This window comes from Panthera pardus, unplaced genomic scaffold (assembly GCF_024362965.1).
Source record: "Panthera pardus isolate Hobbes unplaced genomic scaffold, ASM2436296v1 HiC_scaffold_20, whole genome shotgun sequence".
Taxonomy (NCBI): domain Eukaryota; kingdom Metazoa; phylum Chordata; class Mammalia; order Carnivora; family Felidae; genus Panthera; species Panthera pardus.
In genome coordinates this window covers 12965061-12984858 of record NW_026526766.1, presented here as the reverse complement: position 1 = coordinate 12984858, position 19798 = coordinate 12965061, and the positions used below count along the sequence as shown (strand labels likewise).

The 19798-nt window shown below is 44.8% G+C and overlaps 1 protein-coding gene and 1 long non-coding RNA gene across 12 annotated transcripts in view; one reads left to right on the top strand and one right to left on the bottom strand.

Moving 5' to 3' along the window:
- The window catches only part of TRPM3 (transient receptor potential cation channel subfamily M member 3), an 804289-nt gene that overhangs the window by 768364 nt on the left and 16127 nt on the right, over positions 1-19798 (top strand). For all 11 annotated transcript variants that reach the window (XM_053907798.1, XM_019463616.2, XM_019463620.2 and 8 more), the window contains 3 exons: positions 16983-17133; positions 17260-17459; positions 19351-19483. In XM_053907798.1, coding sequence (XP_053763773.1) covers positions 16983-17133; positions 17260-17459; positions 19351-19483 — 484 coding nt within the window. The remainder of the gene's footprint in view (positions 1-16982; positions 17134-17259; positions 17460-19350; positions 19484-19798) is intronic.
- The window catches only part of LOC109275409 (uncharacterized), a 58311-nt gene continuing 55299 nt past the window's right edge, over positions 16787-19798 (bottom strand). The window contains exon 5 of the long non-coding RNA XR_002084121.2: positions 16787-16870. This is a non-coding gene — a long non-coding RNA (uncharacterized LOC109275409). The remainder of the gene's footprint in view (positions 16871-19798) is intronic.

The window sequence follows — 19798 nt, the reverse complement described above, 5'->3', positions numbered from 1 at the left end:
AGTACTGATAAATTATACCACCCATACATTTTTTCTCAGAATAGTAAACAAGCGTTTGAAGATATTTATTATTAAAAAAAAGGCGTTGCGTCTGATAAGGTTGGGAACAACTGAGCAAGCCCGTTCATTGCTCCAAAATGCTGTGCTTTTAACAGTGTACCTACTTCCCATGTTTGGATGGTCTCTTGGTAACTTTAACATGCAGAGAATTCTGTGTAAAAATTGTACACCAGAGGTGTCAAGGCTGACATCCCCAGTGAGAAGCCATGTTGGTATCATATGCCCCCGAGATGATATGATGAGAAGACACTTGACCTTTCTGGTGTTCCTCCCCAAAAGTCCACAACCCCAGTCTAATCATTCTGGGGAGGGGGGGAGAGGTGGAAGGGAGAATCAGATATCAAATGATATCAGAATCAGTGTCAAATCAAGTGACACTCTACAAGATGCCAGACTGGTATTCCTCAAAACCTTTAAGGTCATGAAAAGCAAGGAAGACTGAGAACTGTCACAAACCACAGGAGACTAAGGGGACATAATGACTAAATGCACCATAGCATCCTGGATGGGATCCTGCAGGAAAGAAAGGACATCACTGGAAAACAGGTGAAGTGTTGAATCAAATCTGAAGTTTAGTTCATAGTAATGGACCAATGCAGATTTCTCTGTTTGGGCAATTGTAAAATGGTTGTATACAATTTTAACATTAGAGGAGACTGGGTAAGGGCATCCAGGAATTCTCTGTACTAGCTTTGCAACTTTTATGTAAGTCTAAAAGTATTCAAGTTTTTTATAAACTTGTTTAAAAAAAAACATAGGAAGACATTAGGGGTCCCACATTTAGTTATAACTTAAGGATTTTTTCTAAAGATATAAAATAATCATCACATGAAAGGACACAAAACAAATGTCACAATGTCCCTGGACCCTCACACTCCAGGGTCAATATATGAAAAAGACAAAGATGCCATGGGAACCACGGGAAACTAATGTAAAACATCGTGTCTTCAGTGAATATACAAATGCCAGGAGACATGGTAGAAATGGAGAGAATGCAGTGGGCGGGTCAATCAGGTGAACTGAGACCAAGCTTTGAAGAAGAGGGGCATTGCTGGCAAGACTGAAAAGCTGACTGACAGAAGCAAAAAGAGAGATTAATAAGCAGGCTATTCTTGGGGACAGTTTGTGTCAAGCAGTAATGAGATGTGAGGGTAACAAAAATAATAATAGCAAATACTTAAATAGAATCTATATATCAAGCATTGTCTCCCATGTTCGCAGATGCTCCCTCATTTGCTCCCTGTAACAATCCTATGAGGTAGGATTATGGCCCCTGTTTTTAAATTAATTTTTTTAATGTTTTTATTTATTTTTGAGACAGAGATACAGAGCATGAGCAGGGGAGGGGCAGAGAGAGACACACAGAATCCAAAGCAGGCTCCAGGCTCTGAGCTGTCAGCACAGAGCCTGACACGGGGCTCGAACTCACGGACTGCGAGATCATGACCTGATCCGAAGTCAGATGCCCAACCAACTGAGCCACCCAGGCGCCCCTATGGCCCCTGTTTTTAATGGACAAGTAGACTGAGGCACGGAGAACTAATGTCCTAATGTATATATTAGATTAAGTGCTATGACGTCTCCACTTTTGTAGAAAGGTCATATGGTTTGACCTAATAAGTAACTGGCCTCAGATGCACAGCTATTTGGAAGATGGACCCGGACTTTGAAACCTGGTAGCTGGCTCAGCAGCCTGGGCTGGGGGCCTCTGAGCTAGAGGGCCTCTTACACAAATGACTGGCATATATTGAGTACTCACTACATATCAGGAACTATCTAAAGCTTTACGTGTCTCGACAACTCATTTCCCTCTGCAGCAACACTCTTGAGGTGGTATGAATATCACCCAATTTACAGTTGAGCCAACTGAGGCCCAGAGAGCTTCAGTGGCCTGCCGGAGGTTGCACAGCTAACAAATGGCAGAGCTGGGATTTAAACCCAAGCTGGTGGCTCCAGAGCATTGGTCCAGTGCTCTCTGCCTCTCCCATGTTTACGGGTGTGGTATGGCAGAATTGAATGAGACAAGCTTTCACAGCAGTTTGATAGTCTGGAGAGAAGAGGCTTTCCCTGTCAAACCTCAAAGCAGATGCCCAGGGCTTTACATTTGATGGGACATGCAGGAGGGGGATGTTGTATCTTCTGGCCAGCTCAGAGGGAATGACATTGTTGTTCTGGGGGAAGAGAAAATTGACCTCAGAATCTCTTCAAAAAATAAGCAAGGAAATAAAAGAGAATAAAAGGGAGCAAAAGAAGAGAAAGAATGTTGAGAGATTGGAAGAAGCATTCCAATGATGGAGGTATTTGGAATCCAGTACTGTAGTTGCAATTGGCTGGCTTCTGTCAACATCTAAATGACATGCAGAACATCCCATGGAATTTGGTGCTCAGATTTACCACATCCAGCAGTGTTGTGGTCATGTCAGAATGGCCCTATACTTAATCTACTTAATGTGCACCAGGATTCTCTTAGGCAGAAAAGAAAAAAATAGTCAAAGGTTGTTTGTCTGGTGAGTTAACTTTTTACAATTCCATTTCATAATATGACCTAAACCTTTACTAATGTTAATGTCCAATGAACCCAAATTAGCAAAAAAAAAAAAAAAAAAAAAATCTATACTACATCATTTTAAGAAATGCAATGCCATTATCGTTACATGTATACAACATCTTAAGGTAGCTGTGGATTGGCTGGCAAGAAGATTCTATACAAGTAAAGAGTTTCAGAATCTAAAATAACTCCAATCTTGGGGCACCTGGGTGGCTCAGTCGGTTAAGTGTCCGACTTCAGCTCAAGTCATGATCTCGCAGTCCGTGAGTTCCAACCCGCATCAGGCTCTGTGTTGACAGCTCAGCCTGGAGCCTGCTTCAGATTCTGTCTCCCTCTCTCCCTGTCCCTCCCCCACTCATGCTCTGTCTCTCTCTCTCTCTCTCTCTCTCTCTCTCAAAAATCAATAAACATTAAAAAAATTTTTTAAATATCTCCAATCTTGAGCACTAAGTAATTCAGGCCACCAATTCCACACAACGATGGAAACCTCTTTATCTCTTTAAATCTCAAAATGGAGCAACTTAAGTACCATTGTTCATGGATCAACATTTTGGGTCAGTTCCATGGAAATATAGCTTAGACTTGGGACAGACATAAACAAGGTATAGGTATCCCCAAAATTAATTCATTCATATGAAAATTTAATTAGTTAAATGGAAAGGGTACCATAATGAATATATTGTTGCCCCCATTCTGCCCACTTGGCCCTGTATATGGCTCATAACAATGGCAATTCTTTCTGATTCTGAAGCACATGAGCATGACTGTGAATATCTCACTCGGTCTCAGATGCTGACACACTTCCACCAGTTGGTACAGCCAAATCCCTTTGCCTGCTATTCCTCAACTCAACACCATATTGTAATCTGGGACCATTTGCAGCCGGGCATATCCATGGCAACCGTCGATATAACCAGTTCTTTTACTCACCTAGTAACGTGAAACAATAGGCTAATTGTTCATGACACACAGCAAAACAAGATTTGGCTTTTTCCCTGGATTATGCATTATATTAGGCCTGTCCTCAACCTCTTCTCAACAGAGATCCCAAACCTAACACTATGTTGCTAAATGAAGCCATCAGTCCCAGTGGGTGCAAACAGCGATGTCTGAGCAAACAGCTTATTCTTGGGCCCATCGACACACTCGGAGGAAATGGGAAATCTCTGATTCCATGGCTTAAAAAACAGCCTCTTAAATTGAAGAGGACTTAAACTGAGTCTTCGAGCCTGTGTGATGAAGTATCTTGTCCAATGCCCCATGAATGGTCCTTCCTGACCTGGAATTAATTGTTCATGCCCCTTCCAAAGAATATCGGTTTGTTCATTTCCATAAACAACACTGGGTAATCAATAAAATGAAAACTGGGCTTTGTCATTTCTTTCACCATATTTGTGGTGATAAATACACATCTTCCATTTACACTGAGTGTATTATCCACACAGATGCGGAGCTTAAAGTAAGCATGTTGGCCAAAAATTACTTATGGTCAAACTTACTCTCCAGAGTCTTTATACACAGTATTACCTGTGGACATCACCGTCTGGGAGCCACTGACCCAAACAAAAGAATGAAACACAAGCGAAGTCTATATGCAGATGTCTGGACATTCAACTTTAACATAGCTGTCAACTCCCTCATCATGAGAAAGGGGACAATGTGGTAGCTAAGATGATGGAATATCTTAGGTTTGAATTCAGGCTCTGAGGCCTCTTACTAGCCATGTGTCATTGAGACAGTTACTGCCTATTTGTGCCTCAGTTTACTTATCCATAAAATTGACATAATAGTACCTGTTATGGGCTAAAGTATTTCCCCCAAAATCATGTGTTGAATTCCTAACCCCCACTGTGACTGTGATGAGGGCTTTGGAACGTGATTAGATTTAGAGGAGATGAGAAGGACTCTCAAGATGGGATTAGTGCCCATATAATAAGAGACAATGGAAGGCTTGCTTCCTCTCTCTCTGCTGTAGGAGGACACAGGGAGAAGACAGCCATTTGCAAGCCAGAGAGAGGGCTTTCACTGGGGAACCAATTCCACTGATACCTAGGTCTTAGACTTCCCAGCCGCCAGAATTGGGAGAAATTAATGTCTATTGCTTTTTGTTGGGACACTTTGAGCTCACTAAGACACTACCTCATATTTTTTTTTGTCTTATTTTTCATGAGCTGAAATTTATAAAACATGCAGAATAGTCCCTGCAATTTTATTGTCAAATGAAATCTTTTTTTTTTATTTTTTTAAATTTTTAATGTTTACTTACCTTTGAGAGAGGGAGAGAGAGAGAGAGAGAGAGAGCATAAGCAGGGGACGGGGAGACAAAGAGTGAGACACAGAATCCGTAGCAGGCTCCAGGCTCTGAGCTGTCAGCACAGAGTCCGATGCGGGGCTTGAACCCATGAACCATGAGATCATGACTTGAGCTGAAGTCGGACGCTCAACCAACCAAGCCACCCAGGCGCCCCAATTGTCAAATGAAATCTTAAAAGTAAATGAATAGATAAGAAATCCTCAAGTGCTTCTTACAGGACTTTCACTATTTTGTCTTAGCCATCAGCCTCTCTATACCCTTACTACCTTTTTAAAAAACACATATTTTTAAACGTACATTTAAAAGTATTAACTCATATATGTGAAATATATGAGCTGATATATGTGAGAGCATCTGGCATAGAATCTGACACACCCGTCTCCAAGAGGGATTGAACTACAATTTTCTCGAGATATAATTCTAAATCCTTGCCGTACTTGAGTTTCAAACTTGTTTCATCAGACCCATATCAACCCTGTTCTTTGAAAGGTCATAGATAAACACTTGACCATCCGCCTTATGTATGTCCACGTTGGCGTGGCCTCAAGGAACAAAGATCACTGTCATCACTCACCCCACCGGACATTGGTTTTATGTCACTTAAGTAGCATTGCATCTTACACTGGGATTTGATCACAGGTCAGATGTTAAATGCACACAGGAGGCTACTCCTCTATATCCATATATAGCTAACTTAGCAATTAAGTAATCCACTTGACCCCACAACTTTCTTTTAGCTCACCTCTCTCTTCTGTCTTCTCAGGTGTGGCTGTGCTCACACACACATGTAGATGTGTCATCACTGAGCATGCAGCACAGAGCCTGTGTATTAATCATCCTCTTTTGACTAATCGGCTGTACAAGATACAGGGACACAGAGACAGAACATTCAGTTACAAATTCTCCAAGCTTGTAGCCCACAAGCTGGTCCACCAGAGCCCAGAGAACAGCCTTTGTTTCACAATCAGACAAGGGAGAGAGTGGGGAGAGCCCAACGTGTTCCTTTTGTACGTAGGACTCAGAAACTAGCCAGTTTTATACTGTTTGTAGTTTAGTGTTCAGATGTCCCTGAAGGTCTATTCAGACCAGCATGGCCCAAGGAAATGCCACCACACAGCATTACTGAGAGTGGAACTTCATGAAACATAAGCTTGTTAAAAAAAATGATGGCTGTGTGTTTTAAAAATATATGTGTGTGTGTGTGTGTGTGTGTGTGTATGTGTGTATATATATAAAATATCTGTGTGTTAGTGTGTGTGTGTGTGTGTATATATATATATATATATATATATATATATATGAGCTGTCTCATCACTAGTTTGCATTTTGTGCAATGACCAAGTGAAGTCATCTTATTTTCCAGCACTCTGACCAACATAGTCAACTCAGTTGTTTGGGAAAACAGCAGCATCTTGGTTGAGGGGTAGGGGGAAGGGAGCATCCAAGTCTAAGAGGAAAATGTGGATGTGATATAAACCATCTATTTTGGGGCACCTGGGTGGCTCAGTCATTTAATCGTCCAACTCTTGGTTTTGGCTCAGGTTATGATCTCACAGTTCGTGAGTTCACAAACTCTGCCCTGATGTGCGGAGCCTGCTTGGGATTCCCCCCACATCTCTCAAAATAAAAAAAATAAATAAACCATCTATTTCACCTAAGGGAAAAAAAAAGAAAAAAAAGAAAGAACCTTCCTATCTTCACAAAGAAAGGAAATGTGAATTTAAATCTACCACTGCTCAGTAAAACTGTCTACACATCTTTCAGACTGCCAGCTACAGCTTTTGGTTGGGTGTCCTGAGCCAGAAAAGGTTAAGATACTTAAGGAACAGAGGTGATTTTCCCATATCTGAGCTTCCTGTCCTTTGACACAGTGGGTCCAGCAGTTTGCACAAGGAAGCAGCCATGGAACAGTGTAGTGGTAATGGGAAAACGTAGGATTGTGTTCTGAAGCCATCAGTGAGAACCCTGTTCCCTCCCCCCCCCCAGCCTCACACTGTGAGCATTGCTTCTGTCTAAAAAAAGTGGTTTTGCTCAAGTCAGATTAGAATCAGCTTTCCCTAAGCAGACTGCTGTTTGGCCCATAAAGGCAGGACAACTCTTCACGTGGGTGGGATTGAGAGAAAACTTGTGAGCCCAGGCACCTGCTTTCATGATCACCCATTTCTTTCAGACGGGTGGGTGCAAAGGGGAGTCTGAGAGTCTCTGCTGCAGAATGTGGGGGACCAAAATTCAGTTGGCTTCAGTCCTCCCACCTGGGGACAGGGGTTTGGTCCCTATTTCATTTCAGGACATTGGGGATCAATTAAGAAAAAAAAAAAAACAAATCACAAAGAGAGGCGTTACTTAGTAGAACAAGAAACCGTCAAGCAGGAGCTAAAAATGGGTGAAGGGGAATTACTGTTTCTTTAGTAGAGCCAGTAAGGATTACGGTAAATAGTTGCACTCATCATTATCTGATTAGATCCTTGGAAGTCCCGGCCAAGGCCCCCGTGTGTTGCGCCCCGCCCCCCCTTAATGTTCTTTCCTCTTCTCCAGATACTGTGCCCTGCACTGCTTCAGACACAAGAATTTGCCTGTGGCTCACAGAATGCAGCAGCACGCATCTACCCCAGGGCCTTTGCCCTGGCAGTGCCTGCTGCCTGGAGCACCCTGTCCTCAGAGAGCCTCCTGACCCACACCCTCACCTGCTCCCCCGTACCTTCTCAGTGTGGCTCCCAGCCACCCACATGCCCCCCTGACCCTTCTTGCCCTGCCTTACTTTCTCTCTTCCTCCATACCACTTATCACCTACTAGCATAGCACCTGTTTTACTCATTTATTATGCCATGGTTTATTTTCTGCCCACCCACCACCACCACTGCTCTCCCAGCACAGTCTGCGGAAGGGCAGGGATCTCTGGTGAGTCGTCACTGGTGTATCCCAAACACTTAGAACACTGCCCTGGCACATAGTAGGGGCTCTATAAATGCTTGAATGATGGGAGAAGCTGGACATGTATCTTCATCATCATCATTAATATTATTTCTGTTATTCTGATGTCAGGCTTAGACACGAGGAAACTGGGGCTCAGATACATTAATTGACCTAGTCAGTAGTACCCAGATGGCAAAATATCAGATCTAGGACTCACACTGCACCCACCGTTGGTTAGTGCCTTGTGTTCGGTGACTTCAAAGAACAAGTCAATAAGATGGATCCGTTATGGGTAGATCCCCTAGTGGGAAATGTACGGTAATGTGATTATTTAAAATATGGAAACCATGATCAAGAGCAAACTGGTTTTGCCATCCTGCCCTGTTCTGTGCCCCCCACCTTGCCTCTCCATTTGATCCACTTCTGAGTGTCTTATTTTTAACACGCCTATGAGGCGTGTGTCAGTGTCGGCCTGGGAGAGAAAAAAGTTGTTAATCCACTCCATGGAGATGTGCTCCCACCCCACCACGTATTAGAATCATAGTGATGCTTACATTCAGCCTACAGTTAGACTCACTGCCATGCAGTAAGTGATGGGAACCAGTGAGCTCGCCCACAAGAATTTAGGTTTGAGCAGAAGGTGGATGGACTACGATCCAGATTCTTTGCTGTTTGAGGAGCATCCGTTGAAGTGTGAAAAGCTCAGGTTTTAACAGTAAACAGAGACAAGTGGGAAGCCTGGCCCTAAAGTGATAGGAGAGGGGGCAGGGAGATCAGTGCCTGGGCACTAAGCATCTGGGGGCCCTGAGAGGGAAGCGTGCCAGCAGGCAGGGCCAGCAGGAGCTGTGAGTATAAATGGATTTCTTGCATTGTCGCTTACCGGGGAATTCATAAATAATGTCAGCAGGAACTTGTGTTTGCTTAGAAATGCATTACTAAATATTAGGGGCCACATTGATTGTTTGCCTTGATGTCATATAACTCTGGGGGCACAATCCAATGGGAATCGGCAGGAACCATGGATCATTTTTGTGGAGCTGGTAGCAGTTAGTGTCCATGATGTATGTCTACACAGAGATAGGCACAGTCCAGCTCACTGGACTAATCCTTCTCAGCACAGAAATCCCCGATGTGAGGCTGCTGGTTCTTTTTATAAAACACTCCCTCTTGAAGAAGTCCCTGGATCTTCCCCCTTCAGATACCGTACAGAACAGATGTGCGGGTTTCTGAAAAATCACACAATCTGTTTTTAAACAAAAACAAGAAGCGTATTCTTTAACATGTGGCATGATAGCTAAGGTGGTGTGGACCCAATGGGGAGACCTTGCACTGTTAAGGCAGTGAGAATGGAGTCAAGCTCCCTGCACCCGTAATGGAAGGAACACCTGTTCCGGCCTGTGTGCTCCTAGAGGGTGTATTGTTGCAACATGAGAAGCTGTGACAAGAACCTCACAGCCAAGGGGCATGTGGGTGGCTCAGTTAGGCATCCAACTCTTGATTTCGGCTCCGGTCTTGATCTCACGGTTCGTGAGATCGAGCCCCGCATTGGGCTCCACGTTGTCAACATGGAGCCTGCTTGCGATTCTCTCTCTCCCTGTCTCTCTGCCCCTCCCCCACTCACAGGCGCTCTCTCTCTCCTCTCTCTCTCTCTCTCTCTAAAAGTAAATAAATAAACATTTTTTTAAAAGCCTCACAGTCGGGGTGCCTGGGTGGCTCAGTCGGTTAAGCGGCCGACTTCGGCTCAGGTCATGATCTCGCGGTCCGTGGGTTCGAGCCCCGTGTCGGGCTCTGTGCTGACAGCTCAGAGCCTGGAGCCTGTTTCAGAATCTGTGTCTCCCTCTCTCTGACCCTCCCCCGTTCATGCTTTGTCTCTCTCTGTCTCAAAAATAAACGTTAAAAAAAAAAATTAAAAAAAAAAAAAGCCTCACAGTCAAGCATTACAGTGGAGGTGGACAGTGGCACAAAGATTTGGGCGAATAAATCATTTATTTGATTTTTTTCTGGAATTTTTTTTACTGTTGTTGATTTGAAGAGGAAAAAAGCTCATCTAATCGTAGTTTGTGTAGGCAAATATCAAAAGGAATGAGGTGCTCCCTCAGTAAAATTTTAGGTTAAATTCTTTTTATTTCTGTCCTTCCAACCTTTCCCTGAGCTCCCTCCCCAACTGCCATGAATTCCCGGCACTCTGGATCATGGCCTCCCCTGATGAAACTACTAGCCTGAGATGCTGATTCTCTCTAAGGTGCTAACGACTATCCTCAACTAGAGAAAAATGTTTAACTTCAAGAAAACAAAACCCACTCAAGCCAGATTAAATCAAGAAAGACTGGCTGTAAGTGTGTAAGAGGAAACCTCAGAGACATTCAAAGACAGGAAACAAAGCATGACGTGAGCTGACTGAAAATAAAACTGGAAGTGGTTGGGGAAGCCAGAGTCCAAAGACACGGCCACTCTCGTCTGCTTTTCTCACCACGTCCCTCCAGTCTCGATCCATTTATCTCCATTTCTCCCCTTTCCTTCCTCCCCTCATTCTCTGCTCCCTCTCTCAGATGGCCTGCTTCACATACCTAACATGGTCTGACTCGATGTGACAGTTAAGTTCCCGGCATCATCTCCCTGAAGTGTAAGTTCTAAAGACAGAGTCTGATTAGTCATTGTCCATTCAATGAATTTGCTCCTCCTTGGGTAATGATGGGAATGGCCCTGAACTGGGGATTGGGAGGGGGAGGGTGAAGAACCTGGGGCTTTGTCCACCTGAATGAAAGACTTAGTCTGCCTCTCCTAGCTGTGAGCAGCACAGAGGAAGCTGAGCATGTATATATGTACTGACATTATCTATTGGCCATCGATATGGACATTACCTATTGATAATGCTGTAGGACCAGCCACCCCAAAAGGCAGTGGCTTGAAGCGATAAGCATGTACTGAGCTCAGGTGGATGTGGGTTGGCTGGAAGGTTCTTCTGGTCTTAGCTGGGCTCGGTCACATGCCAGGGAATCAGCTGGCTTTCAGCTGATCCAGAAGAGCCTGAGCTCCAACAACAGAAGTGACTGGAATCAGAGGCCCGTGTGTTTCCTCCTCCAGCAGGCTAGCTCAGGCATGTTCCTCATGGTTCTGACTGGGGCAGAAGAGCAGAAACAGAAACACTCGAGGTTCTGTTTTTCGTTTTTCTAGGTTCTGTATGGAACACATTTGCTGACATCCCATTGGCCAGAGGAACTCACATGGCCAAACTCAGAATCCAGGAGCAAAGACTTAGTTTAGTAAGAGAAACTGTCACATCATAAGGAGCTTGGATATGGGGGGAGGAGAGAAATTGGAGCTAAATTGGAGTCAATCCAGTGTGTCACGGCAATAAACTCAGTGACATGTGCAACAGGCTGTGCCCTTCCCCAGCAAGAGGTGTGCAGAATTTTTCTGATATTAGTTCCTGATTCCAAATAATGAACCACCAAGGTTGGAGTTTTGAAGCCTCTCAAATAATAGCAACAAAATGACAATTTTGTCTCCAGATAAAGCTACATGTATAGAATTGCAAAGCCACAGAACCAAGATAACAGAGGGAATTGAATTTTTCTCCCTTTTCCCCCATAATTCCTGCCCCTCCCCCACCCACATCTCACACACAACATGCCTAGGCTTGTGACATCCTGCTTTCTAGTTCACTGGATCAAAAAATGAGGCATATTCAGTTTAATAGTGCTTTTTAGGTAGCTCAAGGTTGAACTTGTGTGCAAATAGCAAGTAGACCAGAAGCCCTAAGGAGTTAAAGGCTTTGTCATCTGTATCCCTCCTCCCCCATGGTGACTGGTTTCCATGTATGGCAGTGGGGGCTAATTATTTGATTGCTTTTGTGCCAGGAGTGAAAAGAATAAGGTTTCTACAAGTGACCTCCAGGGTCACTATCCAGGGATAGATGATCTGGTCTAGAAGTTATTCTGGTCTTTTCTTCCCTGTCACAGAACCATAACGTAGTAGTAGATCAGGACTAGATGGGCTTGGAGATCATCTAGCCCAGCATTTTCCAACTGTTAGTCACATAAACCACTCATTGTTTTGTAAAAATGTGCTCTACTCTTTAATGGTTTTAGTGAAATTGGCTTATTTTTAAAACCTAAATTATTTTTAAAAATTTATCACAGCCATAAATTGAAAAACCAGTATGATTTGACATAAATAAAAGATAACCGTAAAATAAACACAATGACAACCACATTGTTAGGAAATTCTCTCCAGATGTTTGAGCCTCAGGCCTGCCCAGTTTTCACTAATAAGGGAGTTCAGCAAACGTGAAGGAAGTGTTAAAGAAATATGATCCTCAAAGTGACGTATTCTCCCTGATGGAGTCAGGAAGATCGGAAGGGATTTGAAAAGGTCACCAGTTTCTCACTGTCCAGTGTTATTTAGTGCCCAGTTCCTGTATTCTAAAATCATCTCGGACTTCCTGCGTTGGGGTGTGGGCACCACGCTGTAGGGAATATCAGTGGTCCTGGTCCCTCCTTTCACAGATGGAGGAGCTGAGGCCTCTCCCTTCTCCCCGGTGGGGGCCTCGGTGCCTGGTCACTACTGCTTTGCCTCTTACCTACCAGCTGGGTTAGGGGAAAGAAAAAGAAATGAACCACAAAAGAAGTAAAGGGCAGAGCTGGAGGATGGTATTTGGATGCCACAATGCTGGAGCTTCCCTGGTTTTCAATGACCTCTGCTCTTGCGGTCCTCCGCTTCTAGAAGACATAGATGGTAGCCTACTGGAAGGCATGGAAAGTGCCTCACACTCCCATGAAGAAAACCTCTGCCTGCCTCCACCACCATCAAAGACTTTTAGATCAGGAAACTTCTAGAAAGATGTAGCCATACGAAGGGAAGGGAGGCATCTCCAGTTGTCCTTCTGAAACAAAACAAAACAAACAAACAAACAAAAACCCGTTGTGTCAGAAAAGGCCAAGAGCACAGCCATCTAAATCTAGTTCATTCTTGGAGTAAGCCACAGGGGCTGTGCTAATGGAATTCTAAATCCTCCAGCAAACTATATGGATTTTCAAAAGAAGGTGGAGAAATCCTCTTTGTCCTGTTATCTTTTCAAAATGGATTTTTAGTTGAAAATCCTTGCTTTAAAAAAAAATAGGATAAATGTAGTCATATACTCAACTAAGCTCTTTATTCCATTGCCTATGATCTGGAATAAGCTTTTGAGACGCTTCTTCAGACAGGAGGGGAAGGGACAATCTTCAAGAAATATTCTTCTTCAACATATTTTTAAGGAAGATGCTGATTATATCAAACACTGCCTAGTGTTTCATTTTAAATTTCTCTTACTCTTTGGGGAAAAGGTGTTATGTGCCTTTAAAAAGATGTTTCTCTTCCCCATATATTATAGGAGGAAATCAAAAGGGCATGCATCTTAATCTTTGTGACATGGGTGCCTACACCTGATACCCATAGTATGAATCAAATCTCTTTCTCCACATTCTGAATTTTAGTGTTCTGTACATTTGTTACCTCATCTGAACAGCTCAAGCCATTATTCATGTTGATGGAAACAAGAAAAATTCAGATGCCTATCAGCTTGCCCCTACATTTGCTCATAAATGAAAGATTCCCCTCAACCTTGTGTTGGCTCTTTCTTCAGAGGCACAGAGGAAACTTTGTAGTAAGAAGGCTTTCATGGACCTCCTGACTGTTCTGTCTTTGAGATCCTGATGGAGGTACTAAAGCTTTCTGAACCTCAGTTCTGTAAAATGGGGATAAGAATATCTATTGTGTCAAGATATTGTCAATATTAAAATAAGGCAATATAAGTAAAGCTCATAGCACAGGGCCTTTTTTTTTTTTTAATTTGGAGAGAGAGAGAGAGAGCCAGTAAGCAGGGGAGGAACAGAGAGAGAATCCCAAGCAGGCACTGAGCACCAACAAAGAGCCCTATGCAGGACTCGATCTCACAAACCGTGAGATCGTGACCTGAGCCCATATCAAGAGTTGGACGCTTAACCAACTGAGCCACCCAGGTGCCCCAGGGCCTTATATTTAAGCATGTAATAGGTGGTCACTCTTATCATTATGCATTACTACATTGGAAAGGCCACATGAGATCCATCAGAGTACATACAGGCTCTGGGGTCGGAGAGAAGACAGGACTCACTTCTGCTTCATCCGTAACTGCCTCTCCTGTAGCAGGTCCACTGGCATGTAACAAGAAGTCACTATTTTTTGGATGAATGTTTGAAGGGTTCTGGTATTACGGCTTGTTAGCTATTTGATCTTGGGTAAGATATGTCACCCCTTGGCACATGTTTTCCCAACCATGAAGGCAAGAGAATACATTTTTTATGGAGCTGTGGGGAAGCTTAAATGCAGTGGCCGATGTGAAGTGCCCAGCACCGAGGCTGACACACGCTGTGCTCTTCCCCGCATGTATATATATCCCCAGTCTCTACCACCCTTCACTTTGGAGGATCCCAGATGAAGAACTAGGGTCAGCGTTTCCTGAGGAAGATGGCAAGAAAGACTTTATTCGAGGGAGTGGAGGGCTACTACGATGCAGTTTTGTGATAGGAAAGAGATCGTGCCCAACTCTGAATGCAGCAAGGGAGACTAGAAATCTATAGCTGGGAGCAGGGTGTGGGTCAGAAGATGGAAAATCACAAACAGGAAATACCAGGCTAAGGGGGTTCTGGCCATACCAGGCTGCTAGGTGGTCAAGACATCAGCCGGGGGATGGTGGAGGATGAGAAAACTCATCAGAGAGTGACGGTTATGAGATATTGAGGGGTGGGAATTCTGGCTGAACTGACTCAGCGGGATTCTTGCTGAAAGTGGCAATGAAGAGACAAGCCTGGAAGGTACAGAGGTCGGGGGCTAGCTGATGAAGAACCCAGACCAGCCTGAGTGGAGTTTGGCCAGGCAGAGTCCCTGTCAATACCTACCCCAGTCCTGGCTGGAAAGGGGGCAGAAAGTGAGCTGGGGTGGGCTCCAGAAGGCCAAGTGAACATTGAAAACCAAACAGGATTCACCCAGGTGGAGCATGGGACAGAGAGGGAGGTTTCAGAGGAGCCTTCTGAAAGCAAAAGAAGCATGGCTGACAGGAAGGGAGAGCATGACATTTCTAGGAACTGCAACAGACTCATGCCAGTTTGTGCTGTGAGGGAAGGGCAGGAAGTGGCAAGAGACGACCCTGGGCCAGCCACTCTCAGAATTTGGACTTCTTCGTGGAGCCAGTGGGGGCCTCCATCACTGGGTTCTCCTCCCAAGGGAGTAAATGAACAGGACCTTCTGCAGGGCTCTCCTGGGTGGTTAGTGCCACAACTACCAATAATAATAATGATGCCGGCTGTTTGAACACACCTGACTCCCACACATGATCACCTTGCAGGCAGATCTGAATGAAGCACTTTGGCCATCTTTTCCAGCCCTAAAAACAGAGTCTTGGTGTCTCAACATTAGTAAAACCCTCTTAGGCTAAGAGCATGCATTTTGGACTTGATGGCATGTCAAAAATCATATAATCTTTCTAGCCTAATTCTAGCTCATTGGACTCACTTTAGGGGCACTGGAGAATTTCCTGGGAAACTTTATAAGAAATATCAACACCTGGACCCCCCCTCGGAGATTCAGATTCAAGTGTCTGGGGTGGAGCAGGGCACTGGCGTATTTTAAAGCTCCTCTGTGCAGCCGGGGTTGAGAACCACTATGGAGCACACAGTGTAGCAACGGTAGCTCTTGAGAAGGAAAAGGACTCCCCTTGCCAGATACTCCAGCTGAGATTCTGGGTCAACTTTGCAAACCTTCCTGGCAGATCTTCAGAAGCTGCCTGTGGCAACGGAGACTACTGCACGCCCTGCCCCTCTTTACAAATAGACTGTGTTCTTTTTTTTTTTTTTTAATGTTTATTTATTTATTTCAAGACAGGGAAAGAGTGCATGTGCACAGGAGGGACAGAGGAGAGAGAGAGAGAGAGAGAGAGAGAGAGAGAGAGAATCCCAAGCAGGCTCCCTGCTGTCAGCTCAGAGCCCGAATCAGGGCTTGATCTCATGAACTGTGAGATCATGACCTGAGTTGAAATCAACAGTCTGATGCTTAACTGACTAAGCCACCCAGGCGCCCCCAGATAGACCCTGTTCTAAAGCCAACATATGGCAGCTAAAGAGGGAGGGGGACCTCCCCTACCCCTTGGCACCTAAGGGCATGGTCTCACTCCCAGGCCATGTTGTCTGTGCAGCACTAAGGAGCTCTGTCAGGGATTTGCTTTTCCCCTGAATTTACCTGGAAACCCCAAGCAGGCTTTATTAGCACGTTACTCACTCTCATCCAACCCCACACGTCACCTTCCCCATCACCCCCAACTCCAGAACTTTTTGTTCATTTGCCCATTTATTCAGTGCAGTTGGGTTCTGTGCCCTGGGCCCTGAAAAGCACATTTTTGGAAAGGAAATGCTCCTGGAAGAAAGTAGGGAGCTAAGAGCTCCAGAGTCCCGGCCCATCACCTGTCATCAGCCCTCCCACCCCCACCCTGGGTGAAATACCATCCATCAGAAGCACTGAGCGACCAGCCCAGGGAATACTTCCCACGTCTCTGCCCTGTTTTATTCCTACCACACTGAGACTGCAGATCCTTAGCTCAGAGCCCCGGAGTTGTTGCCTGCAGCGATTAACTGCCACCCGTGTGTTAATTCCCAATCAATAGCCCTTCTGCTGCTGTTGTTACAGCTGTAGGCGGCAGCCTGCACAGCACATTTTGGAAGTAACTTGATGGGGCAGTGAGACTCTGCACCCCCCGGCCAGTCCCCAGAAAAGCCCTCCCCAGGCTTCCTCACGACAGCAAGTGCCCTTTACTAAGTGTCCGTCGGGAGCAAGGGCCAGAGTGGGCGAGCAGGGGTGCGTCACCTCTTTCAGGTCCCGTGACAACTTGAGAGATGGCAGAAGCAGCTCCTGTCTGGTATCCCTTGAGATATTCACCACGCTTTCATTTCTCTCTTTTGGCGTTTTTAGAGTTCTTTTATTTTTTTTCTGTTTGTTTTGAGATGGCTGTATTTTTCCTCCATCTAAAAAAAAAAAAACAAAAACAAAAAAACTTCTCTCATTCAAATCAGTCTTTTTTTTTTTTTAATCACATAGCCACGGCTTCTCATTTCTTGCCTGTGCTGCTTTCTTTAGCTCCCTGTGGACAGAATGAGACACGGGAGGATGGCAAAATAATCCAGCTGCCTCCCTGCAAGACAGGAGCCTGGATTGTACCGGCCATCATGGCCTGCTACCTGTTAGTGGCGAACATCCTGCTGGTCAACCTGCTCATTGCCGTCTTTAAGTAAGTGGGTCCTTCCCTAGAGGACATGGGGTGGAGGGAGAAGCAGGGGGGTGGGGGGGGGGCAGGCACTGGGGCTTCAGAAAGGAGTGGGGTTTCTCTCTTGATTCTCTCCCATCTCTATTTCAGCAATACATTTTTTGAGGTGAAGTCAATATCCAACCAAGTGTGGAAGTTTCAGAGGTATCAGCTCATCATGACCTTCCATGAGAGGCCAGTTCTGCCCCCACCTCTGATCATCTTTAGCCACATGACCATGATATTCCAGCATCTGTGTTGCCGATGGAGAAAACATGAGAGCGACCCAGATGAGAGGGACTATGGCTTGAGTAAGCTTCGGGGGACAGCCCTGGGCAGCCTCAAAGCAGGAACTCCTACTACATCCTGCAGACGGTCATGTAGGACCATGTGCCCACCTGGTTCCTTCTGCGTCCAGCAGACTGTGGGCAGCTCTGAACACTTGGGAAGGCGTGGGAGGGTCTGTTTCTATGGGAAACAGTGCTGTGTGAGGACACTAGAGGCTGAAATGGAGCAATCTTAGCCTCCCATCTTTCTTAGTGAACAAAACCAGTCTCTGGCAGGGCTGTTCTAGCACCTCCATAGATTCTAAGCTTCTTACTGGCCAGAGGTCCCACCACAAAATATATGCACCATAGTGATATGTTCCCAATGCTACATTAGGTATAATGTAAGAATCATTACATGGGTTCAGTTGGGTTGTAGTTGACTAAGTCTGATTTTTTTCATTATCATTTCTGGACCTATCTTTTTTTTTTTTTTTCAGGGCTTAAACATTCCCCAGGCCTTAGAGGTTATGGCCGTTTGCTCTGCTTTCTATTAGTCAAAGGAATAACAGAAAACCCCTCACCATCCACCTACTACCCAGTGTTTCTAGAAGGAGGTTCTGTTGGCTTTGGGGTAGAATAATTCTTCAGTGTATGGGATTGTCCTACACATGGCAGAAAATTTAGCACTTCCAGCCTCCATACATTGAATATAATAGCTCCTGCAGATTTCCTAAATGCCCCCTTAGTACGACCCAGAGTTAATTACTATTGGGAATCCAGCCCCATTCAAGCAAGTTTCTGTGGTTTCTCAAAGTGTGTCAATTAGACTACCTATACTAAATCTACTGAGCCAGAGCCTCTAGGATTGTGACCCAGGAATTACCTCTCAGTGACACTAGTTAGTGCTCTAAAGTTTAAACCAAAGCCACCTCATCAACTGACTCTCTCTAAGTCTGGAGCCTTTAACAACTTCTCTGACAAAACAATGCCCAACTCCTTTCTAGACATTAAAATTACAGAGTTGAAGGGAAGTGAAAATTCCAGAATTCACTATTTCTACCAGAAACACAAATTTAGGCACATAGAAAGCTTAGAGGGAAAAAGTTCAAATTTCCACTGGGCTCTTTATACAGCTGTATCAGTTATGAATCAGCCTACCTGATATTAACAGAGAACCAGGCTAACAACACAAATCAATAAAGCTTTATTTTTCTGACATAACTCAAAGCAAAGAGGTAGTAGCCCATCACTCAGCAATAGCTCCCTGAAGTCAAAGACCCCAAGTCTTGTCTTTTAAGTTCAGCAACTCCTTCTTGCCCTGTCTTATCTCATGGTTACAGAATAGCTGCTGTACTTCCAGCCATCACATTCATGTTCAAGGCAGGAAGAGGAGGGAAGGTGAGAAAATATAGAAAGAAGGAGCTACACCTGAAAAGTTTCTCAGGAAAGTGGAACCTCTTCCCAATCCACCACCCCTCCCTGCAGCAGAGAAATGTATGGGTTTGGCTTTCCAGCCTCAGTTGTGGGCAGATGGAAAGAGGGAATGGGGTTGCCATGGGCTTGTAGTAAGACCAGTGAACATTCTTTGTCTGCCACACTCCTCAGACCAGTAACTGAACTTGTAAGTAACCTCCATTCCCTGCATAGCTCCATTTTCTTTGATTTAGCTACTTTCTGAACCTCACAATGGGTATAATTCTAACCAGCCACTGCAGTAAACCAGATATACCCAGGTGAACTTTAGGGCTCCATCGTGACTCTAATGCACAGAAACAGGACAATGATATGAGTCGCCCGATTGGATTTGGCTTTAGCCTGAGACTTAGTGAAGAATCTAGGCTCCTTTTCTTAACCTTGATGAAATGAAGAGTAGTCATTAGGCCCGCAGATTAGATGTCATTGCTGATCCTCCTGTTGTCACTTTTTTCCACAGAACTGTTCATAACTGATGATGAGCTCAAGAAAGTACATGATTTCGAAGAGCAGTGCATAGAGGAGTATTTCAGAGAAAAGGATGATCGATTCAACTCGTCCAATGATGAGAGGATACGCGTGACTTCAGAAAGGTCTGTTCCATGGGCGCATGCCTCTTGGGGATGCTTTGTGTCATGCTGTGACTTATCCACTGTGTTTGCTTGCCCAGCCCCCAAAACAGACCCCTTTTATTTGTATTGTCCAAGAAATTGTCAAGCTTACGAGAGGGTGGAACATTGTCAGAAGCAACTACAGAGCAAACTTCCAGACCCTTCCTGGACTTCCCCAGGGGGTAGTAGCACCCGCCCTCCTGGAGACGAGATTGTTGAGGCTAGGACAGGGCAGGGCTTGTTGGCTCAGACCAGGAATTGGAACGTTCCAGCCCAGATGCAAACCAAGTGAGACCC